General features: G+C 40.7%; 1 protein-coding gene across 1 annotated transcript in view; it reads right to left on the reverse strand.

Annotated features, from left to right (window-relative positions):
- Positions 1-7,866: 7,866 nt before the first annotated feature.
- AARD (alanine and arginine rich domain containing protein) overlaps positions 7,867-26,182 on the reverse strand; it is a 53,591-nt gene continuing 35,275 nt past the window's right edge. Inside the window, exon 2 of the mRNA XM_049853857.1 lies at positions 7,867-14,408. Coding sequence (XP_049709814.1) covers positions 14,211-14,408 — 198 coding nt within the window. The 3' untranslated portion in view covers positions 7,867-14,210. The remainder of the gene's footprint in view (positions 14,409-26,182) is intronic.

The following is a 26,182-nucleotide window of genomic DNA, read 5'->3' on the forward strand; positions in this document are numbered from 1 at the left end:
AGTACTCATAGCCCCATCTCTTCACTTTGCTAATGTCACTAGAACCTCAGTTCTCAATCTAGTGCCACTTCTTTTGAGTAGCCTTGCCAATTGTCAAGGCCGAAACCAAATGATATGCCCCTCACATGGCTCCTGTAACACCCTAAGTTTTGCTCATTACAGTCACAATATCATCTGTATTATGTTTTTCCATGGGGAGGGGGAATAGTCTGAGCATTACAGCTTACAGGACCCAGTTTAGTTACCTCTGCTTGGCATTCAAGTCATTCTAAAATCTGGCCCTATCTTCACCTGCCTTCTTTATCACCCATTAAGTGTGTCACTCACTTTTCCAGATACATGCCAATCTCCCCTCACTCATGTGACTTATCCCGACCACCTGCAATTCCCACTAGGCCTCCTAAGTCCACTCCAAGAAGCTCCCCCTGGCAATTGCAATCCACACCAAGCTCCCATCTCTGAAATCCTACAGCTCTTTGCATCTGTATCCGAAGACTATGATTTCCGAAATCAAAATCATAACTAGGGAAGAAGGATCAGGCTAGGGTCTCAGGAAATCAAGATCTAGGCTGGCTTGAAGTATAAACTATACATACTGCTTATTCTCTAATTATTTACTATCCATAAACCAAAAAATAAGCTGCTCAAAGAAAGCTTTTTATTATACATTTTCCCTACACTGTGGAGTTCCTGGTGTGACCTTAGGCATTAAACAGACACTCTATGAGTTGATTTGTATAGAGCTGTTGTTGTTAAATGCCATCAGTTCTGACTCATGGCAAAGCCACGTGTGCAGAGTAGAACAGCTCCATAGAGTTTTCAAGGCTCTGACCTTTCAGAAGCACATCACCAGGTCTGTCTTCCAGGGCACCTCTTGGTGGGTTTGAACCACCAACCTTTCAGCTAGTAGTCAAGCACTTAAGCATTTGGCTACCCAGGGATACCTGTAGAGAGTAGAAATCAAACCAAACCCACTGCTGTTGAGTCGAGTCCAACTCATAGCGACCCTATAGAGGGTAGGCCACCCTATAAATTGACTGATGAATAGTACAAAATTAACACAAAAATCCAATATTATTTAGTTTTTTTGTTTCCAAATCACAGCAGCCTTATCACAAGAAGAGAGTGAACCTAAGAATCAAAGAGGCCTCAGAAGCCTCTTCCAGATACCCAGAGAACCTCGGGCTAATACCTTAAGGGAGGTTCAGTGTTTCCCAGAGGGCAATTCTCAAAGCAGGATTTTAAAAAGCCAGGAATGAAACAGCACTACATTGCCTGGAAGCAGCCCCGACAGCACCTGAGAATACATTTCCCCAAAGTGCCCCACCTCACAAACACGCAAACAGGAGAGTCTGCAAAATTGCTTCTGATTTAGGCCAAACAACCTTGTCTGCTGGTGGGATTGCCGCTTAATTACACTCCATTTCCTGAGCATTCAACCAAAGGAGGGTGTAAAGTGCTGTGATTATGTTTCCAGGTAGCTCGCAAATTAGAAAGCTTAAGGTTTTCTGCCATTTCCACAGCAAAACCAGAAAAGCTAAAAATGCTTGATATGGAATATAATTACTGTCATTAGGGCGTTATTATTTTATTGCTAGTGTCAAGGTGACATCAGTTTTCAATGAGACACCATAATTGTCTTTGAATGTTATAAAAGGTGAAATTCATCCTCATGGAAATTAAAGGGAACGTTGCAAAGAGATCATCAAAATGGAACTAGGTGGGACAGATGATAAAATGTACTGGCTTGAAATTTCTGTCCATAAGCCAGGAGTGAAACCATGGAGAATTAGGCCTGAGATGAAGATTGCAATAACCGGAAATTTGTCCAGGCTTCCCCCAATCTCATTTTTTCACGATGTAGAACTTTTCATTGGGAAATCTGTTTTCCTGCATTGGCCAAAATCTCAGCTGTCTATCCCTGAATGAAAATACAAAAGGCAGGAGGAAAGCAGGAAAGAGGATGAAGATGCTAACGGAAAAACATATTGGATATGGCAGAAGCAACTCACTTCTAACTAAAGCACACACACACACACACAAAAAAAAAAAGTTGCCAGAGAGTTGATTTCAACTCACGTCGATCCCATGTGTGTCAGAGTAGAATTACACACCACAGGATTTTCAGGGGCTGGTTTCTGAGAAGTAGAGCACAGGCCTTTCTTCCCAGGTGCCTCTGGGTGGACTCGAACCACCAACCTTTTGATTAGCTGCCAAGTGCACCACCACAGGACTCTCACCAAAGTACCAAAAACCCAAAAGCAAACCCACTGACGTCGAGTTGATTCCAACTCATAGCGACCCTATAGGACAGAGTAGAACTGCCCCATAGAGTTTGCAAGGAGCGCCTGGCAGATTTGAACTGCCGACCTCTTGGTTAGCAGCCATAGCACTTAACCACCATGCCACCATTGTTTCCCACCAAAGTTACAAGACCTAAAATACAAAGCAGCCAATGCGTAAAGTCATTGGCTCAAAATATTTAGGTCCTTTCACTGATCTTCAAGGACCAATCTTCGAATCCATCACCTACAAATTCCTTTTTCAACCCGCCAAGGTGGTGAAGGTTGGACATTAGTCACTCCTCTCTACCACGTTACATGTCAAAGTTCCTTCCTCCTCCGTCAGCTCCATTAGAAATTCCTTCTGCTGCCAAGAGCCTTAGAAAACCTTTCCATTATTTATTTTTCTGTGGATTCATTGTGTTTTGGAAGCCTCACAAGAAGCTGAGTGCATAGTTTCGGGGCTTTAAAACAGTCAGAACAAATGGCAAGCCTTTCAGTTTGGCACCGTGGAATTTAGTGGGCATCTGCGCATTCCTTTCCGTGGGGCTGGAAACTTCTCAGATCTGGTGCTCAGCTTACATCACTCGGACAACTGGTCCTTTGGTTGCTCTGTGTAAGGAGGCCCTTAAGCAGAAAGAAAACATCATGAGACTGCCTCTCAACTTTTGTGTACATAGCATCACGTAAAGGTCTTGTTAAATGGAGACTGTTTCCATAGGCCTGTGTATCCGAGACTGTGTTTCTAACAAGATCCCAGATGACACTGACGAGGCTGGTCCATGTTGAATGAGGTAGATTACTGTCTATGGTAGAGGGGCTTCCTGCAATTAAATCAGTTTACATGTGCCTTAAAACAAATTTGAAAATTGTCTACTTTGCAAAGTTTGTGAAAATAAAGTCCATTTCATTTCTGTCTAGTATTTGTTGTTGTTGTTACGTGCCATCAAGTCTACTTCAACTCATAGCAACCCCATACAACAGAGTAGAACTTCCCCATAGGGCTTCCTTGGCTGTAATCTTTACAGGTGCAGATGGCCAGGTCTTTCTCCCTGAGAGCTGCTGAGTGGGTTTGAACCACCAAACTCTTGGTTAGCAGCTAAGCACATGACCCTTTCACCACCAAGGCCCCTTGATCTAGTATCTACCAAGGAGTAAAATAGTATTAATGAACCCAGGGAACAAGATTGGCAAACAAGGAAGAATTCTCTTTGATCTTTTAACGTAAGCATTCTTTGCTCTCACTTTCCAACTGAATAGTTAGCTTCCTTTCCGAAAGTAGCTAATGCCAATTTTATCCTGCAGTCATATTAAAAAGCTCATCTTAGCTAAGTGCAAATCAGTCCCAGAAATGTCACTGCAGCCATGGGCACCAGGCACAGGGATTACACAGAGCAGGGCTTTGCATTGCCTGTTTTATTTTGCTCACCCCAAAGGAATCCCACATTCAGTTCTAACCCAGATGTCACTCGGGGTGATATTATATAGAAATTCCAGTAATTAAATTCACTAAACTATGACCGGCTGGTGTTAACCCTCTTGTTAGGTCACAAATTGCTTCCTTCTCTTGTGTGAGAAGATACCTAAGAGCTCCCCTGTGTACTGAATTAGTTACAAGCACTCAGAAAAATGCCCCCTGAAGATACAAGCACAATAAGCCAGTGATCCAAAATGGATTTGTATGTGTGTGCGTGTCCACTGTTCACGGGTGTATACATACATACAAGCTCTAGGAGATGGGGGGAAAAGTAAAATCTAAATTTTAGATGTTAGTGCAGAAATGTTAGCATCTGTACCTAAAGGAACCATCCTTCCCAGGGGAAAAAAAAGTCATTTACTGAAAGGCCTAGCCAATAAGAAAGGTTCAGAGAAGATCAGGAAAAATCCAAAATTCACTTTTTTAAAAAATGGTATTGAAGATGCAAGTACAGAAAAGTCAATACACTCGTGTAGCTAATATTTACTGGTGCCTTTTCCACTGGGGATACAATCCTTACCAGCAAGTAACTTCAAGTCTTAGGGATAAAATATTATAGAAGGCCTCATCAGTGCCCTGCCTTGTCCTCAAAGAGATTAACAGTCCGCTGGGGAGGCAAAGGTGAGAGACAACTGCATTACATGCTGGCCAATGTCTGGTGCAGGCTTTGACGTAGCTACGGTGATCAAAAGAAATACGTGAGTAAGTGGAGCTGGAGCTCCACAGAATAAGTAAAGGTTACAGCTAATAAGAAAGACTTGCCCGTGAGGCTCTTTTTATCTCATGAGAAAGAAAAAAAAATATGAAGTAAAAAGGTTACAGCTAATAAGAAAGACTTGCCCGTGAGGCTCTTTTTATCTCATGAGAAAGAAAAAAAAATAAAGAAAAATCTACACTACAAAATTTGCACACACACACACATATATATGTATTAGATATTAGATATACCTAAGCACTTTGTAGAGTCCCTGAGTGGTAAAAGTGGGTCAGGTTGGAGGTTTGAATCCACCCAGAAGGCCTTGGAAAAAAAGGCTTGGAGACCTACATTTGAAAAATCAGCCACTGACAACCATATGGAGTACAGGTCTACTCTGACACACACGGGGTCGTGACAAGTCGGAATCAATGCGACAGTAACTGGCTAAAGCTGTAAAGGGAAGGTGTATTAAAGGATAGAGGAAATGCAGAAAGAGAAGAATTCAGATCGAACGAGGCAAAGTAGCTTAAGGTTGTCAAGGGTATGGAGCATCAGGCATTCTCAAACAAGGTTGATGGGAGAATAACTTCACCTCCTCAGAGTGCAATTTTACTACATTTGGAAGCCCTGGTGGCGTAGTGGTTAAGGGCTACGGCGGCTAACCAAGAGGTCGGCAGTTCAAATCCGCCGGGTGCTCCCTGGAAACTCTATAGGGCAGTTCTACTCGGTCCTATAGGGTCGCTATGAGTCGGAATCGACTTGACAGCAGCGGGTTTTTTTGTTTTTTTTTTTTTTGGTTTATCATGAATATGCTTTTTGACCGTTCCACCTCAAGGGATTTTTCCTAAAGCTATGCTCATATGTACAAAGATCTAAGGAGAAAGATATCCATTGTGGCAATTTTTGTGATAGCAAAAGACTGAAACCAAAAACCAAACCCACTGCTGTCAAGTCAATTCCTACTCATAGTGACCCTACGGGACAGAGTAGAACTGCCCCATAGAGTTTCCAAGGAGCACCTGCTGGATTCGAACTGCCGACCTTTTGGTTAGCAATTCTAACTTTTGGTTAGTAGCTCTTAACCACTGCATCACCAGGGTTTCCACAAAAGACTGAAAGCAAACTAATTTTGCATTAGTACAGGGATGATTATATAAGTTTTAGTACATTCATCCAATAAAAGACTATGCAACCAAGAAAAAAAAAGGAACAATCTCCAAGACACATTGTTAAATTGGACAGAAAACAAGATACAGAGCAGTAGATATTTTTGATGGTTTCGAAGGGATAATGCACACACGTAACCAATCGTAGGTGAATAGAATCTCCTTTAGAAAATGCACAATAGCCAGAAACAATACATGTTTCTGGGAAGGAAGACTGAAGAGCTCAAAGACAGTCTTAACTTATCCCTGTAAAACCTTCAGTATTGTTCACATTGTTTGTACCAGGTACCCACACTGGTTTTTCAGAGAAATTTTCTAAAATTACTGTTTAGAAAAAAATAGAATGGCTTAAGGACATTTGGATACCATCATAGGCGTGTACTGGGCTGCAAACACTGCAGCCATTGCTCCAACCATTCCTTCCTAGCATTCTGCCTCAGGATGGCAGTCTAGTTCTTCCATTATTTCATTGGCCAGCCAAAATTTAATTGGGGTTTCCTCTGAGCATTCTCTAGCTTCACGTGCAACATCTGAGTCCACAGTGAATTCAATTATTAAGGAGCTACTTCCACAGAAAGACGGCTTTGGTTTTATTATATTTAATCCACCTGAGCTTTTTCTTTTCTAACCTTTTCCATCTCTTTTAAACTCTCACCAGCACAATCCTGCTTCCCCCACCACAGAACGCACATGCTAAATTGGGGTTTTTCCTTTCCCCACTTGATGGCTGGAGAGTTTCCAGGATCTTCCTACGGCTAAGGACTATCATTTAGACACCTTGGAAGTATTTTTGTTTTCTCATTGTTATAAGCGGTGTTCTTATTTTCTTCCCTTCTAACCCACATTCCTCTAGTTCCACATATTCTTCTGCACTCACTATGGGTTCCCCCCCTCAATAGAATATTTTCTTCCAACAAAATTTTGTGGAATATCCATCTGGTCAAAGTGGACCACCTGCTTAGCTTCTCTTGCCACTGCCTACCTGCCCCCTTGCTCTCCACTCCACCCCACCCCCCACCTGTGGACAGATTTTAAAACATCACCAAAAGATGCCTAGGGTTCCACAGTTGCTGTTTGTTGTTGGGTGCCATCAAGTCAATTCCGATTTATAGCGACCCTATGTGACAGAGTAGAACTGCCCTATAAGGTTTTCTAGACATAATCTTTATGGGAGCAGGTCACTAGGTCTTTCTCCCTTGGAGCAGCTGGGTGGGTTCAAACCACCAACCTTTTGGGTATCAGCCAAGTGCTTAGCCATTGCGCTGCCAGGGCTCCTTAGGGCTCCACGGTAAGCGTTTGAAAACCATTGCTCTGGAGCAAGGAAAGCCAGCAGTAAGGGAAGCGTAAACTCATGCCACTATTTTCAGAAAGAAGGAGCATTATTGGGGTGAAATGGGGGGACATGCAGCTCCAGGATTCAGGTCTGTTAGCCTGAGCTATAAAAAAAAAAAAAAATTTTTTTTTTTTTTTTAAAGAACACTAAATCCGCAAGCACAGTAGTCCCTAAAGGGCAGCTAAACAGATTTTTATCTGCCCAAAACCCTATTTAAAAATAAAGGTGCGATTTAAAAAAAAACAAAAGATTTTATTTTTTATGACTCTAAGAAACTAAAATTTATCAGAAAACCTAAAAAACATACTACAAAAGCCTATGTTCCTGACGTGAAAACAAAACGTTATTTTTTTTATTTATTTATTTTTAATTGGTATACCAGAAAGCTCTCATTATTCTCTACCTGCTCTCCCTCTCTGGTCCCAGGCATGGTTAAGACAGCAGTGAGATTCTGTACCCTCAGTGGGTGGCTTTCTTTTGAGACAGAGAGATTTAGCAGAAGTACGTCGGAGCCGGCCAGGCTTGAAGCCCAGCTTTGCCACGCAGGTGTGTCAACCCGAGCGTGCAGTCTCTTCCTTGTAAAATGAGGCTGTTTGTAAGCAGCGTGGTGGTGTAGTCGTCAAACACATGGAGTCTGAAGCTGCACTGTCTGGGTTCAAATCCCAGCTACTGCACCTTTTAGCTGTGTGATGCTGGGCAAGTCTTGACCTCTCTGTGCCTCAGTTTTTCCAGCTGCAAAATGAGATAAGCAATAGTACCTACCTCATAGGGTTGTTATGAAGATTTAATGAATTGTTTTTGTAAAGCACTTTAGTTCTGTGTATTTTTTAAATTATTTTAAATAAATTAACACATATTAGCATTATTTAGTAAAAAGTAAATTAAACCAGAAACATTGCAAAGAAGGGGAAATGGTGGGTGCTTCATGGCACATGACTGGGTGTGGGGAATGTTGGGGACTGATAGTTTTCAGCATAAGCCCTTCTCTCTTCCATGATGTGATTTATCATTATTATCATTACTCATGTGTGTACTTTACAAAATATTACCTTGATTTTTTTTAAGTACTTTAAAAAAAAAAAAATCCACAGGCCTGAATTTGGTATCTTGGTCAAGTTTCTTAACCCCACTGAATCTGGTCCCTCTCTCCCCAAATGGGGATAATAACCTTATTCATGGTTTGTTCCCTTTCTATCTCTCTTCTTATTTCTAGAAGGAAACACTGTTTCTGAAGTATATAGGGCAACTAGCTGTGTGACCTTGCAGAGTCATGCAATCTTTGTTTGGCTTGTTTTCATCAGGACTGCACTAGAAGACTTCAAAAGTCCTTCCCAGCAATGAGGCCAGAGCATGATCTTATGTTACGTTTAATTTTAATACCTATCCTCAGAGCCACCCTCCCTTCCTCTCCTGTGACACCCTTCTGGGCACACGGCCCAGGGCTGCAGGGTTTCCTCCACCACTAACTAGAGTAAGACACCCACCTAAAGAATGTTCTACATGTGCAAAGCTGCCAGAAGTTCCCAGCAGAGTGGCACAGCTTGTTAAAGAACTTTCGAACTTCAGAAACTTTGCTGAAACAGCTCTATGGCAGACATATGCCCAAACACTGCTAGGTGTTTTATAAATGGAAGGAAAGCATAGGTCAAGTAGGCTAACCGGCATTTAGAAGCAGAAAATTACAACAATTATAATTTCACAATCTTCATAAAACATTTCTTCATACCAAACCTTTCATTCATTTGGCAAAAATATATATTAAGGGTCTGCTCTGTGCCTCGCATTGTGTACTGATCATGTAACGTTGACGATACGACATGATTGTTGTCATCAGAAAACTCATGATCTAGCTAGGAAATCAGATGATAAATTATCACACTAGGACGTGGCAAGTGCTGCTAACGGGGTGTATACAAAGTGTTATGGGGGTACAGTAGGTGAAGGCATTCATCGTGCCTAAGAAGCTGGAAAAAAGCTCAACAAGGAAAGAGATTTTCAGCTAGATTGTAATTTCAGCTAATTGAGTAATTTCAGTTAATTCAGTAAATTCAGCTAGATACCTACTCATAGAAGTCTGTTAATCAGAGATGGGCTGAGGTATAGGGTGCTGTGATCAAAGGCTTGGGGGTACAAGATTGCAGGACATATTTAGGGAACCCTGAAATAATCAAGTATATGAAGTGCTGTTTTTAATAGCCTTATATGCATGAGAAAGCTGGACCATGAATAAGGAAGAATGAGAAGAATTGATGCCTTGGAATTATGGTGTTGGAGAAGAATATTGAATAGACTGTGGACTTCCCCGAAGAACAAACAATTCTGTCTTGGAAGAAGTACAGCCAGAACGCTCGTTAGAAGGGAGGATGGTGAGACAGTGTCTCACTTCCTCTGGACATGTTGCCAGGAAAGACCATTCCCTAGAGAAGGACATCGTGCTTGGTAAAGTAGAGGGTCAGCAAGAAAGAGGAAGACCCTCAACCAGATGGACTGACACAGCGGCTCCAACAATGGGCTCAAACATACCAATGATTGTGAGGATGGCACAGGACTGAAAAACATTCCGTTCTATTATACATCAGGTCACTATGAGTCGGAACCAACTGGACATCACATAACAATGATCTAAAAATAGTCGGTTGTGTGGAGGCGAGTGTGAAAGGTTGAAACTCGAAAGAAAATAATGTTTTCTAAAAATTTTCCAGAAACGAAGTGACCCCTGCCAGCATGTGGCCATCTCCTTGGAGGGCCGCCCACTCCCCAACAGTTGGGAGTCCTCTCTGTTATCTGTAGCCCACCCTGTCTTGGCCCTGGTATCAAGCACATGCAGGAATGTGTGACTTACATTTGGGGGCATTGAGTAGGAGATTTCAAGACCTCAAAAGAGCATTTTCTCTGAATTCCTAAATGCGTTTGTCAAAATCCCAGAAAGTGTTATGATATAGGGTAGTAAGCATGTAAGCTTTGGAACTGAACAGCCCTGGGTGATGACTTTTTCTCCTAAACAACAGTTGTTTTACCTGAAAAATGGGCCTAATTATAATGCCTACCTCACAGGGTTGTAAGAGAATTAAATGACCAAAATGGGCATGCATTTCTTAATATGGCACTAAGCAAATGGTAAGTATTTATAAACTTGACCTAACGTTATTCTTGACAAGCAGCTTTAAGGTTCTGATTTGGTGCCTCAAAAATCATGTACCTCAGCTTTCTCTTGTGAAATATTTGGGTCAAGAGATCAGTTATAACCTTGAAATGCTGTCACCAAGATCCTGAGAAAATTATTTCGTTGTTGTTGTTAAACTTGGGGGATAAATCTATTATATCTGGTTCTTTGTAGAGCTCAAAATATATTTCTTCTCTTGAGAATTTTCCAGGAAGTGATCTCAGCTGAGAAAGCACACATCACTGTAATAAAATATCCTTGGAAACTCTATGGGCCAGTTCTACTCTGTCCTATAGGGCCGCTATGAGTTGGAATCGACTCGACGGCACTGGGTTCTGGTACTTCCTGGGCATATACATGAAGGAAAGGTCGAGAGCCACTAGGAAAGAGAGAGCATGCTTTGAAGTAATAGTAGCCTCTTACTGGCCAACAGAATTTCGGGTACATTACATTAGTGTTTGCTATTCAAATCCTTGCAACTTCTCAAAGATTTACATTCCAGACCATTTAAATAACTCAGCTAAAGCTAAACCTGCCTTGACCGAGCTCTATCCTTCTTAGGTGATTTTGAATTTAAAAAAATGGAGATTATCCTGAGGCAGCTTAAAGATTTTTCTTCAAAATCTGTTACATTTAATAACCGTGGCCAGGCAGAAGTGTCTTCCTTAGAGTATGTCAAACAAGAAGACGGACCAAAGAGATCAAGTTCAGGCATTGAGCATACCTTGGCTTCACTCAAAAAAGAACTGGTAAGAACATTGGAAATATTATTAAATTTACACAAAGAGAAAGGTAGGAGGCAAAATAAATGAATTATGGGGACCATGATTGGAAAGTAGGAAACATATCTGATCAATAATTAACAATAATTTGGGGAAAGCAGTAAATACTGTATACATTTTTTATCTTTTACTATGAAAGTTTCTTACAAAACAAGAGATGCCCACCATAATGGCAACTTACAGCTCTGGTTCACAGAAAACCTGACAATGTACATAGCCAGTAGGCATTTACTGGTGTATAACTGTATTTCCTCTGATAAACCAATGAACAACTCAGGATCACTGCTTCATTCGCTCCACTGCTACTTCAAGGCTCTCCTTAGGACAGTAAACTGCAGGGAATTGTCTGTGACCTGAAAATGTATAAGATCTTCCCTTATTAAATGCTATGTTTTTATTAAACTTAAAAATAAATTACGTTTTTCAGTTTGAGAACACAGACACACATTGCAACCAGTTGGAACACTCAGGCTTTAAACCTTTCCACTGTATTTGGAAAATCATCTCTTTTGTCTTGTCTAATAATTGGTTTCCAAGTGACTGCTCCAAGAGTGAATTTTTCTTCAATGTCTAATGCCCTGTCACTGGTCTTGGTCATTTTGAATCTGCTCACAGTGTTAGATGACTCCAAACAAACAAGAAAATTTTGTAGAGAAGAAAAACTGTGTCTTAAAATCGGTTTTCCATTCAATTCCAATTGTTCGCTTGTTTATAATTTCTTTTCCATTACATTGGTTGTTTGTCTTTATGTGAGAGACACTGGGCTTCATTAGCCATGAGAATGAACAAAGGAAATGCAGAACTATTGATCCACTAGCAAAGCACCTGGGTGATATATGGGGGTGTTACGATTATGGGTTGATGCATTTAAAAGCTTACATTTTACTTTTCAAAGCAAATCAAAATTATTTAAACCAAGTAGTTTCTGTGATTGCCTTTTTTTTTTTTTTCCTGGGACAAGATTTGCTCTGATATTTTCACCTTGCAGGTTTAGCCCTGAAACTAAATTTCTGATCATATTATAATTCTCTTTAATAAAAATTTAAATGAAGAGTCTATGTACTCGAAGCACTAAACTCCCACAAGGGGAAGGTGAATCAATTACCTGAATAAAGTGTTAACTTTTCTATGACAATTGCAAGGGCTTGAGTATCAAGAGTAGGCAATATGGCCACCATGTAGCCAATAGAAAGGTTCACAATAATCAAGATAATTATATCCTTGGAATGGCACTACCTGTGAATGAATGGAGGAAGCCATGAGTAATCCTGCAAGGACAATGCAAAATACCTTAGAAAATGGATATATTCAGCACAAAGGACAAAGGACTCCAGCCCCATTTAGAAAATGTTGGAGATAACAGCTTTGCCCTTACTTGGCCTTGTTACATAGTGTCCCTTTAAATGAATGCATTTTTTCCACCACTGCTGATTTCAGTAAGGTTATATGAGATAAAATAAAGCAACACTGACATTATTTGCTCACTAGGAAGTACTATGTCACTCAGGCAAATGAAAACTTGTCCTGATTATCTTTCTGATAAATTGGGAACATCTCAAACTGTCCTTAACAACATCCTTTACTATTACTTTAGAAAATGGTGTCAGTAATTTGATACTTTTTTACATTAATTGTTTGTTGTGTATTATTTATAAATGCATATTTGTATTTTTCATATATGCATATATATGCACATTTATCATACGCATATCATAGGCAATCATTCCACCCGCTAAGGTAAGCTAAGAAAAACTTGTTCAGAGACTCAGAGATATTAGATTTTCATAGGTTGGATTTTGGAAGGGTTATTTATTCTCTTTCAACAAGAAGGTAATCTCTCCTTAAAGTAACCAGTTGCCATCAAGTTGATTTCAACTTGTGATAACCCCATATGTTTCAGAATAAAACTACGCTCCACAGGGTTTTCAGTGGTTGTTATCTTTTGAATGTAGATCATCAGGCCTTTCTTCCGAGGCACATCTGGATGGATTCAAACCACCAACTGAAATTCAATTAGTAGCCAAATACCGAATCATTTATGCCACCCAGGGACTCTTCTTAAAATAGTCTTCCAGCCCTAGACGTGCAATGGTTAAGTGCTCAGCTGCTGACCAAAAGCTTGGCAGTTTGAGCTCACCCAGCAGCTCCGTGGAAGAAAGACCTGGCAATCTGCTTCCATAAAGATTACAGCCTAGGAAGCCCTATGGGGCAGTTCTAATCTGTCGCATGGGGTTGTTATGGGTCTAAATTGGCTTGACAGCACTTAACAACAACAATTTAGTACTAGATATAAGAATAAGAAGCTGAATGTGCTGGGAAGATGCAGAGAAACATAAATGTCAGACAATCGAGGAAAGCATTGAAGTTGGTTTTAGTTTCTCATTCCACAGTTCCTAGACACTATCCAGCAACCCTTCAGGGTTTACAGACAGTCCCCAGTTCTTGGGGACAACAGTGCAGTGTTTGCACTTCTCTTTTTTTTTTTTTTTTTTTTAACTATTTCAGGAAATTTTTGTAGTAGTATTTCAGGGCAATGGTCAGAGTTGATCATTACATAAAAGATAAGAATTTTCTGATTTTTTTTTTTTTGTATAATTTTTTAAATTACCCAACTTAACACAAGGTCACTATGAGCCAGAATCAACTTGACAGCAATGGGTTTGGTTTTTTTTTTTTTTATGAACAGCCTAATGTTTATCAGTGATTTTGATATTAAAAAAGACAAAATCCTTGCTCTCAGAGAAATCACAATCTCATCTAAAATCAATTTTCTTCCTTTTCCTCTGACACCAACAAATCAAATGGCAGCCAACTAACAGTAGCATCCTTCTATACTCAACTTATTTCCAAGAGACCTGAATACTTCACTGTCGTCGTTAGGTGCTATCGAGTCTGTTCCGACTCATAGCAACCCTATGTACGACAGAAGGAAACACTGCCCGGTCCTATCCCATCCTCACAATTACTGTTATGCTTAAGCCCACTGTTGTAGCCACTGTGTCAATCCATCTTATTGACAGTCTTCCTCTTTTTCACTGACCCTCTCTGCTTTACCAAGCGTGATGTCCTTCTAGTTCATACATTCCAAGTTCCAATTATTAATGGATGTTTGCAGCTGTTTCTTCTTCTTTTGAGTCATGCCACATCACCAAATGAAGGTCCCGAAAGCTTGGCTCCATCCACACCATTAAGGTCGACTCTATTTTGAGGAGGCAGCTCTTCTCCAGTCATCTTTTGAGTGCCTTCCAACCTGAGGGGCTCATCTTCCAGCACTGTATCAAACAATGTTCCGCTGCTATTCATAAGGTTTTCACTGGCTAAATCTTTTCAGGAGTAGACTGCTGAGCCCTTCTTCCAAGTCTGTCTTAGTCTGGAAGCTCAGCTGAAACCTGTCCTCCACGGGCGACCCTGCTGGTATTTGAATACCAGTGGCATAGCTTCCAGCATCACAGCAACACACAAGCCCCACAGTACGACAAACTGGCAGACACTTGGCAGAGCTGAATATCTAGGGAAAAAGAAAACAAACAAAAAAAAATGGCCAGAGATACTGTTTTACATTCTTTACAAATATCTATCTAAGCTCAGGATAATCCCATGAAGTATTTTCTAGATGAAGAAGCTTAGGCTCAGAAAGCTTGAATGCCATACCCAAGGTCACACTGTAAATCATGGAGCTGGGACTTGACAGCAGAGCTGTGAAGCTCCGAAAACTGTACTATTTACCATTACTTACACCTTCTCCAAAGACAGTTGCGAGGGAGCAAGGAGGTTGAACATTAGAAAGGAAGGAGAAACTTATTCAGAAATGAGAATCGTATTACCTTATTTTTAAACTAGAAAAGATCATAGCAATCACGGTGAGAATGGACATTAACTTCTGTCTAGGGGCCCTGCCTTGGTTTCAGTGTTCTCTTCTTGATCAACGCATAAAAGATCTGAGTTCTCTTCTGGTTTTTCATATCATTATTTCAATTCCTCATCTTAATTTTAGTTTTATGCCTACCAATAGCCTAGCATTTATCAGTGATTTTGATACCTATCATTAATTTCTTCACTCAACTCCAATTATTGGGTACTGTGTAAGAGCCTAGCACTGTGTGAGTCATCAATTCAGTGCGGCGAACAAGAGTCTGTTCAGAAGAGGAAACAATTAACAAGCAAGCAAAAAATCAACAAAATAATTGCATTATCTGGGTTTCCTTGAGAGTTTGACATTTCAATTGAGACCTGAAAATGGAATGGGAACAGTTGTAGGAACAATTTTCTAGACAGAACAGCAAATGCAAAGCCCCTGAGGCAGGAAAGAGGTCAACTTTTTAGGAGAAACTGGAGAACAAGCCAATGTAGGCTTATGAGCAACAGAGGGTGATGGTAGAAGGTGTTGGAGAGGTGGGCAGGGGCTGAGAAAGCAGGGCCGTTAGGACAAGATGGGTGGTTGTTTCTCTCCCTGTATTCCACTTTTTTATATTGTGTCAACAGCCAAGCACAAGCCCTTTTTGCTTGTACGACGCTCCTAATCAGGAAATACACTTTGCTTGCATTCTTCGTACCTCCCACAAGACCAGGCCCTTGGTAACCTCTATGAGCTACTCAGCGATGTTGTTGTAGTGTGCTGTCAAGTCAATTCCAACTCATAGTAACCCAAGTGACAGAATAGAACTTTCCCATAAAAAAAAAATATATAATCTTTATGGGAGCAGATTGGAAGTCCTTCTCTCCTGTAGACCCCTGGTGGGTTTAAAACACTGAACTTTTGGTTAGCAACTGAATGCTTAATCACTGCACCACCAAGCTCCTTACTCAGTGAAAATGTTTCACATTTTTATGGGGACTTTCAATTTACAAGGGGTTTTCAAGCATCCTTTTTCTTCCCCACAATCAGAACTAGTGCAGGGCCCATGGAGTCAATTACACCTGGGCACACGTTAAAGTTCTACCACTTTACTAGCTGTGTGACCTCTGACACGTTACCTAACCTCTCTAGATCCCACTTTTAGAAGGAAACACCTATCTCTCTGCATTCCTTCTGAGAGGATTCAGCAAGTTAAGTATCTAAATTGCATAGCACAGGCCCTGGCATGCAGTAAGTACTCCACACATGCATGTGTTTTGACTGTTTTTTATCCCCATTTTACAAATAGGGAAGGAGTCTCTGGGTGGTGCGAGTGATTAATACACTTGGCTGCTAACTGAAAGTTTGGAAGCTCGAGTGAGCACACCCAAAGGTACCTCGGAAGAAAAGCCCGACAATCTACCTCCAAAAAATCAGCCACTGAAAGCCTATGGGGCACAGTTCTACTCTGACACACATGAGGTGCCATGAGTCAGGGTCACCATGAGTCAGATTGACTAACGGCAACTGGGAAAGCAAAATTCAAGAGTTAAAGTGACTTGTCTAAGGCCTCACCATTTGGAGGGGCTAGAACCTAAACTCTGGAGACTTCCTCTAAATGCTTTTTTTCTTTCTCCTGCAGTGTGTTACTGCAAAGTGAAAGGAGGTTAATAAACCTCTTTCCATCCTACAGGAGAGGGTATCGTGTACGGCGAGAAGAAGGTCAGTTCCTGGGAGCGTGGGATTAGTTTGAGCGTTGATCTAAAAAATCGTGCACAAGAATTTCTTAAGGGCACACTTGCTTTCCATTAAACATTTGTCTTTGCAGTTTCTGCTGAGCAAAAGAAGGAAAAAACCCTGCCCTACGCTTTCTTAAAAGGGAAGAAAAACAAATAGAAGCTTGGTGAAATTGTGTGGGCGCTCTTGACTTCTCTTTATCCATCACCCTAAAATGTGCCCATATGGAAGAAAAATACTGTTATTACATCCAATGCTTAGTACTACATTCCAGAAATGCTGACAGGTCACTAATTCCAATAAAATATATGGAACTTAATTATAAATGAAGCACAGGGAAGTCAGCCAGGAGATTGCAATCAACGAAATTCACGGAATGAACACTTTTAATTTTTGCTGCAAAGGAGACAGGCAGTTCTTTCTCCTTGTCCCCCTCCTAGGTCCCCCTTCTTCCTTGCCTTCATAACCAAAAGGGCAACTCCACGCTAAGAACGAATACACTGTAACCCTGAGAAGTAAATGCAATATTCTTCTTGGTTTATACTCAGAGGAAACCTTGAATGCCCGAGACTATAGAAGGCCTGGTACTATCTCTCTGACCTTAAGCCTGAGGCTGTTCACTGACATGTTTATCTCGCAAGAAGAACATCGACCAGGTGTTCATACAGGAGCATCTTTTCCTGAATTGTGATTAAGGACAGGAAGCCATTAGTTATGAGGCCACCAGAAGTTTAGGTACTGACTGTTATTAAACCCTTCTGAGGAAGCCTAGGGAAGAAATTCCAAGGGCTGTGGTTCTTGTGTAAAGACAACAAAGTTTACTGCTCTGAAGAAAAAGGTTCCATGAGCCCTGGATACAAGAAAAGTACGGCCATAGAGGGTGTGAATGGAACTGGGAAGTAGGTGCTTGAGGTTCTGCTACTTGTTCTCTTCGGCTGTCTGGAATAGGCAGGTCTTTGTCCCTAACTCCACCTTGATTGATTGATTCTTTCATTCATTCACTCAAAATATATTTTATTACAAACGTATGTGTGCAAGGGACATAATCCTTCCCAACCTGTATCCCAAAGAATATTAATCATTCAAAAATTCATTGATAAAACCGTTTTTGTCATATTTAAAGTAAATTTAGAAATGATAACTACTTTAGTCCCATTCAGAAGACTCACAGTGCATAACATTTCTGAGAAGGCCTATATTAAAAAAAAACAAACACTTATTTCATTTAACCCAGCATTTCTCAAACTTGTTTTTATGTAACATCGAATCAATTCTGACTCATAGCAACCCCATGTGACAGAGTACAACTGCCCTATAGGGTTTCCTAGACTATAATCTTTACAGGAGAGATGGCCAGGTCTTTTCACCCACAGAGCAGCTGGGTGGGTTCAAACCACCAACCTTTAGGTTAGGAGCCGAGGGCTTAACCATTGCACCACCATGACTCCTTTCCTCAAACTTACTGCCTTATGATCCTTCTCCTTGCCCCCATTTCAGCCAAATTTATTAACAACTCAATAAGCTAGTGTTTCACGAAGCACACTTTAGTAAAGGCCACAACTCTTCAACTAATGAACCCCAAGCTTTTCTCTGAAATACTCTAATTTCCTGCATGCCAAGGTACACTTTTAGATTTCTAACAAGGTGCTCTCCTACAAAGCTAAATACTAAATAGAATACCTCACTTCTTTGGATTTCAGTAGAAAAATAAAAATCTTAGGTTTCTCTGACTAAGTTTAAGAATAATGACAGACAGGGATTTATATGGGGAAAAAAGGACCACAGAGACTAAGGAGTCTTGCCCCTACCTTTATTTGTGTCCTTACTTATTCTCTGCCTCCTTGAACTAGAATGTCAGTTCCACAAGAGTAGGGACCTTTCCTGTCCTCTTCACTGTAGTTCTAAGTCAGTTTGACGCTGGCTTTTACCTTGCTTCCATTGGGTCTAAAACTATGCCAGGCACAAAGTAGGTGCTTAATGAATATTTCGATTGAAAGAAAGAATCAAAACCATGGAAAATACAGAAGTAAGGTGCTGTTGACAAGACTGAGATAAAAATGAAGTGAATGGGTGAGGAAATCTTGTATTACAGTATTATTTGGCAGCTTCAGAAACTGAAGCAAAGAACTTGCCATTAGTTAACTATTAAGACACAAGACAAACCCAACTCAACCCACTGGCCTTGTGACTATGTTCCTTTAATAACAATAATATTAAAAATAGTAAGACTTGAACCAGTTGAGTCTTGACGACTCCCTGAGACTATTTCCCTGAGATACTTTTTAAACCTTGAACCAAAACTGGCCCCTGAGGTCACCTTCTTCTAAATAACAGATTGGCTCACAAAATAAAGAATATCACCTGTGAGTACCGTGCTCCTTTTAAAAAATCATCTTTATGAGACCAAAAGGTCAACAACTGCTTTAAAACAAAGATAAGAAAGTGAAGGGGCAGGGAAACTAGATTAATCGAAATGAAAAAACCAGTACAGAAATAATGAGAATGTTCACACATTGTGAAGAATGTGTAGAAATTGTTAAATGAGAACCTAAACTGCTGGGTAGCCTTTCACCAAAGATACAATAAAATATTATTAAAACACAATAGCAAAAAAGTGGAAACAACCTAAGTACCCATTAACAGATGAATGGATAAACAAATTATGGTACATACACACGATGGAATTGTATGCAATTATAAAGGACAATGACAAATCCAAGAAACATCTCTCAACGTGGATCGATCTGGAGGGCATTATGTTAAATGAAATAAGTCAATCACAAAAGGGCAAATATTGTGTGAGACCACTATTATAAAAACCCAAGAAAAGGTTTACACACAGAAAAAAAAAAAAAAAAGCAATCTCTGATGGTTACGAGAGAGGGGAGGGCTGGAGGGGAAATCACTAACTCCAAAATAGACAAGTGTCAACTTCGGTGAAGGAAAATACAACACACAATATAGGGGAAGTCAGTACAATTCGACCAACTCAAAGTCATAGAAGCTTCCTAGACATATTCAAAACTCTGAGGGACGGAGTTACTGGGACTGAAGGCTGGAGGCCACATTCTTGGGGAACATCAAGGTCAATTGGCATAACAGTTCATAAAGAAAACGTTCTACATTCTGCTTTGGTAAGTAGCATCCGGGGTCTTAAAAGTTTGCGAGCAGCCATCTAAGATACATCTATTGGTCCCATCCCATCCAGAGCAAAGGAAAATGAAGAAAACCAAAGACACAAGAAACACATTAGTTCAAAGGATTAATGGACAACATGAACCACAGCCTCTACCAGCCTGAGCCTAGAAGATGGTGCCTGGCTCTGACAGGGATCACATCATAGGGCCCCAGACAGAGTGGGAGAAAAATGTAGAACAAAATTCAAATTCATGAAAAAAAAAAAAAAAGATCAGGCTTACTGATCTGACAGAGACTGGAGGAACCCCTGAGACTATGGCCTCCAGACACCCTGCTAACTCAGAACTGAAGCCACACCCATAGTCCACCTTTCAGCCAAAGATTAGACAAGCCTATAAAACAATATCACACGTGAGGAACGCGCTTCTTATTCAATCAAGTATACGAGACTAAATGGGCAACACCTGCCCAAAAGCAAAGACAGGAAGTCAGGAATGGACAGAAAAACTGGACGAATGGACCCAGAGAATCCAGGGTGGAAAGCGAAAGAAGAGTGCTGTAACATTGTGGGGATTGCAACCAATGTCAAAAACAATTTGTATATAAATTGTTGAATAGAAACTTATTTGTGCTGTAAAATATATATATATATGCCTTAAAAATATTATTAAAAATGATAGCAAAACTTAGTACTCTGTTAAGAAACCCTGGTGGCACAATGGTTAAGTGCTCGCTGCTAACTAAAAGGTTGGCGATTCACACCTACCTTGTGGCTTCACGAGAAAAAGACCTGTTGATCTGCTTTCGTAAAGACTACAGCCTAGAAAACCCTATGGGGCAGATCTACTGTGTCACATAGGGCCACTATGAGTCGAAAATCAACTCAAGGGCACCTGAGAACAACAAGAACTCTGTTGCGTTTACTTTGTGCCAGGCACCATTCTATTATTTACCTATATTAAGTGAATCCCTAAAACAATCCCATGACATAAAAAAAAAAAAATTTATAGATACTATTATATCACCCACATTATACAGACGAAATAACTGAGGCACAGTAAGTTAAATGACTTACCTACAGTCACACAGCTGGTAAACCCAGGCACTCTGGCTCTCCTAACCCCCTTGCTATACACTAAGCCTCACTCTTCTTCCCTGATTTTATTAGCTTTTTCCTATTGTGAACATGCTGGAAGAATATTGCACATCATAAATTAGAAGCACAGGTCTTCTGAAAGTCTATTTAAGAAAGTAGAGGGGAGTATTATTGAAACAATGGACTGTAAAACTTCAGTATAAATGACAAAAGAAGAATAACCGTTTTTTGTTTTTTTTTTTTAATATATATATACTGTCTTAAGCATCTGCCCTCATGACCAGGAGAGAATGAGGCAAATATTTTCTGCTCAACATTAAGCATGTTTGTAAATTTTAATCTCTCGCCTTGTATAATCACCAGAAACATCTGTCTGTGGGTTGTAAGCTTGCAAGGTAAATTTATGTGGAATTTGTGATATCTACAGACATTCTCCACTAAAATGATGACTGTGTATGTCGTCAGTGACAAAACAGGCAACTAAAGTGGGAACAGTGAACCTCAATTGGCAGCTGTTGGAACACAGTCCGGCAGGAGATGTGAGAGATTTAAGATCTGGAGGTACCTCCGCCTGGACGTTGGGTTGAAAGCTGCCTTGTACCTTGTTCCTCTACTCCCCCTCTCAGTTGAGGTAACCTGATTTTCCTCTTCCTGGAGAGCCTGGCCCACCTACAGTCTGATACTGTCTGATCCTCAGCACAAAAAATCTACAAAGCACCCTAACTCAAAAAGCCTTTGGTTAAACATCAAGTTCCATTCTACCTGTTAATGTCCATTCATTCAGTGACTATTCAGTTACCATGAGCTACGCACAAGACAAGATCCATTGCCTAGGTTCCAAGTCACGTGGAATACACAAAATCCTGGAGATACAGGTCTTGGGAAAAAAGAAACTTTTAGGCTAAACATCTACCATCTGTTACTTCAAGGTGAGCAAGATCCTTGGGAAAACAAAAAGTGGCATCCTTGAGGAATTTATGAGCTTGGTTTGCAGGGGTAAATTTAATGATAAGATGCCCAGAAGTTTCGGAGCATTGTCCAAGCTTCTGGGGAGTTGTTTAATATTAACAGCAATAAAACAAGAATAAACAGAGCACGATGTAAGTTTGTGTATCTGTGTAGAGGATAAAAAAAACTGTGAACTGATTGCTAAGTTTCATTTTAATGTAATTGGCCTCCCGTTTCCACTGAAATGATGATGCAAGGGTTTATGTTCTTAATCAGTACCCAGTCCAGAACATATAAAAAAGTTAGATGGAGGGGAACTTTATTAAGTTTTATAGTTGAGAGAGATGGTTGGTTCTCTTGCTTATGCAGCTGATTTGTTGTTGTTGTTGTTAGCTGTCATCAAGTCAGCCCCAACTCATGGAGACTCCATGAACAATAGGATGAGACCCTTGTGATCCACAGGGTTTTCATGGGCTGATTTTTAGAAGTAAGTCACCAGGCCTTTCTTCCTAGTCTGTTTTGGTCTGGAAACTCTGCTGAAATCTGTTCAGCATCATAGCAACACCCAAGTCTCCACTGACAGGCGTAGCTGTGTTTGAGGCACATTGGCTGGGAGTGGAACCTAACGGCAGGTGAGAATTCTACCATTGAATCGCCACTGTCCCCTATGCAGCTTATAGCTCTTCATTAACTTTCCTCACCTCTTTCTCTCCGACCCTTACCTTTAAGTCGATTCTGACTCATAGTAACCCTATAGGATAGAGTAGAACTGTCCCATAGAGTATCCAAGGCTGTAATCTTTACAGAAGCAGACTGCCACATCTTTCTCCCACAGAGCACCTGGTGAGTTCAAACCACAGGCCTTTCAGTAAGCAGCTGAGTGCTTAACCACTGCACCACCAAAGCTCCTCCTTCTCTTCTAGGAGAACACTAACAAATCAGGAACCAGTTGCCATGAAGTCAATTCCAATTCACGGCAATCCCATGTGTGTCAGCATAGAACTGTGCATCTTTGGGGCATCCAATGGCTGATTTCTCAGAAGTAGATCACCAAGCCTTTTTTTCTGAGGCTCCTCTGGGTGGACTCAAACCTCCAACCTGTCGGTTAGCAGCCAAGTATGTCAACTGTTTACACCACCTACCAAACCAAACCCATTGTCATCAAGTTGATTCCGACACACAGCGACCCCATAGGACAGAGTAAAACTTCTCTATAAGATTTCTTAGGCTGTAATCTTTACGGATGTGGCACAGTAGTTAAGAGCTCAGCTGCTAACCCAGGTCGGCGGTTCAAATCCACTAGCCACTCTTTGAAAATCCTAAGAGGCAATTCTACTGTGTCCTACAGGATCACTATGAGTCGAAATCGACTCGGTGGCAACGGGTTTGGTTTTTGGTTTCAACCTTTACAGGAGCAGGCCATGACACCTGTCTTCCACAAGAGGCTGGCTGGGTTCAAACTGCCGACCTTTCTATTAGCAGCAGAGTACTTAACCATTGCACCACCAGGGATGCCCTTTAATCTCTCCTAAGAATAAATTCCAGCTTCATCCAAAGTGGTTGTAATGTTGCTGTGTGCCATCGAGTTGATTCCAACTCAGAAACCAAAAAAACCAAACCCATTGCCATCAGGTCGACTGTAACTCATAGAGACCCTATGTGATAGAGTAGAACCACCCCATAGGGTTTCCTAGGCTGTAATCTTTACAAGAGCAGATCACCAGGTCTTTTCTCCCACAGAGTGACAGATGGGTTCAAACTGCCCACCTTTCAGTTAGCAGCCAAACACTTCACCATTGCACCACCAGGGCACCTTCATGGTTGTAATACCAAGTATTAATATTTGCAATCCAGACTCCATAGAGACTTGTTCCTCTTTAAATCTGAAAGGGACCTGAAAAAAATCATGGCTCCCCATACCCTTATTTTATAGGCCCAGCCTGACTATATGACTTGGTCCTGTTTAAACAGCTAAATCATGGCCACTAAGGTAGTGAACCAAGGTTTAGCAATTCCTAGTCATGGTACTCGTTAGCCTTCCTCCTCACTTGGCCAACCTAGTGAGAATTTCTTGATTTGTTCAAAGCAGAAAGGTTAATTCTATTTAAAGGCTTCATTGTTATACCCGTGTTACTCTCACCCACACTATGGACACTAAAAAGGACTGGACAGAAGCAAAAGGCTAATGCAGTAACATGTGCTCGCTTAAAAAAAGAAGAACCCTGCTGAGTTCAGTGTAGGTAGTTAATTTGCAACTCCAGGTCTGATCACCCCTTCAGAATCATCATTTGTTCCTGGGGGATCCACTCCCCTCACCCATGTACACCAGCTGTGCCAGAGTTCACCAGGAGATAAATGAAAACATATTGATTTTCTGTTTCATCCCTTAAAAAAAAAATAAAAATTCTAATTTTTCTTTTTTTTTTTTTTAGCTATTAAGGCCCAAGGCTTTCATTAATTTCAATGCAAACAATTTATGCTTCAATCTGCTATTACTTAAAAACGGCTGATAATGATGAGCTAACTCTCATAGGACCTACAAAGAGTTTGTTCTTTGAACATGTCTATCTAAAACCAACATCTTTAAAGACAGAAATGGAGATAGACTAGGAAAGGAAGTAAAAAAGAGGAATTAAAACCCACTTAAAAGAGATTACTCCTAGTCTCCCATTTCTGCATCTCCCCCCACCCCCCAGGAGAGCCTCAGATCCGTTTAATTTCAAAAAAGAATTTCCACTGCCTTTCCAAAGTCTAGGTCCAGCTGGAGGTATATATATATATAAAATATATATATATTTATATATAAGGTTGTAATTTTTAAACTGTACTGTGTAATATGCCTGGTGCATGGTGGGCAACAGATAGGTATTTATTTACTGAGTAAATGAATGAAAGGTATTGTTTTCCATCCTTATTTGTACATTTTCTTTAATTTATCCTAGAAGGACTCCTCAGAAAGGAGCCTAGTTTATTTCACAATGTTTTCTACTTAATGCTTCTCTCTCTGAGGTTTTTTTGTTCCCACTCTTTTGTTACTAAATAGATACACAGCTGCCATCTAGTCAACTCTGACTCACAGCGACCTTATATAAATAGAAGAAAACATTGCCCAGTCCTGCATCGTCCTCGCAATCACTGACATGTTTGAGTCCATCATTGTGGCTGTTGCACCAATCCATCTCACCGAGGGTCTCCCATGCCCTGGATGGCCCTCTGCATCACCAAATATAATGTCCTCCTCTAGCAGCTGATCCGTCCTGGTGGTGTACCCAAAGCAAGCAAGTCGGACAGTGTTCTGTTGTGATCTATAAGGTTTTCATTGGCTAATTGTCACAGGCAGATCACCAGGCCTTTCTTCCTAGTCTGTCTTAGATATATGAGAATAGGACTCAGGAAAAAGAGTTCAGCTAATAACTTGCATAAAGCACCACCTAACAACAATAATAATAAAATAGTAATAGCAATGTTCATTGAGCATTGGTTTTATGTCAGGCACTTTGCAAAAGAGTAAAACTCATTTAACCTTCAAAATCCTGTAAGATATTTAAATGACTTGTCTAAGTTCCCCCAGGTACTAAACCATGGAACCCCAGATTTTAACCCAGGTCAGTCACTCCTCTACTGGACACTGTGAGGCACCAGCCATTTAGGTCTCATAACAGCGTTCCTCTCCCGGAACTGCTCTCGACATAGGGTGGTACCTCACTCAAAGTTATGTCCCTTGCTAAGGGATACCAAAGTCCAACCACTTTGCTTCAATTTGGGAGAATATAAGAATTCCCCATGGGATCTCTGAGGCCTCTGTTGCAACCAAACTACAGTTAAACTTCTCCCGCTACCCAACTCTGTTTCTCTCACCACCTTATGTGTGTTGTTCCCAAGCGTACACCTCTGAAAAAAACTGTTGTTGCCTTGTGCCATTGAGTCAATTTTAAACCCATATGACAGAGCAGAAATACCCCAGAAGTTTTCTTGGCTGTAATCTTTATGGGAGCACATCTCCAGGTCTTTCTCCTACAGAGCTGCTGGGTGGGTTCGAATCACCCAAACATTTCAGTTGGCAGCTGAACACTTAACAGTTGTGCCACCAGGGCTTCTCCATTAATACAAGTTCATGCAAAACGCCATCTTGGAGTCTGTTTCCAGGAAACCAACCTAAGACACATTCAAAGCCAGTGCTATTGACCTTTAGCATCAACTACCTCTTCAACTCAAGTTTGTTGACTTTGCCTGCTTAACTCCAAAGAGAGATTGTGAAAATGAATCATGAAGTTTTGAAAATGAGCAATTTCCAAACAGTGGACAAAAAATGTTCCCATGACATACTCAGAAAGGTAGCATAATTTGCTGTGAATTGTGGACCCAGTCAACAATTTCTCAGGGTAAATATTTTATGTTCTCTATTACAAAGCTAGGCGAAAGACCTTCATCATATTGGTTTACTCTTTCTTGTCTTCCCAGCAAATTAAACAGTTTGATGAACAGCTTGCATTTTAGCTGCCTCTCCTTTGTAGAATTTTATAATACC

Source organism: Elephas maximus, chromosome 15 (assembly GCF_024166365.1).
Source record: "Elephas maximus indicus isolate mEleMax1 chromosome 15, mEleMax1 primary haplotype, whole genome shotgun sequence".
NCBI classification, from domain to species: domain Eukaryota; kingdom Metazoa; phylum Chordata; class Mammalia; order Proboscidea; family Elephantidae; genus Elephas; species Elephas maximus.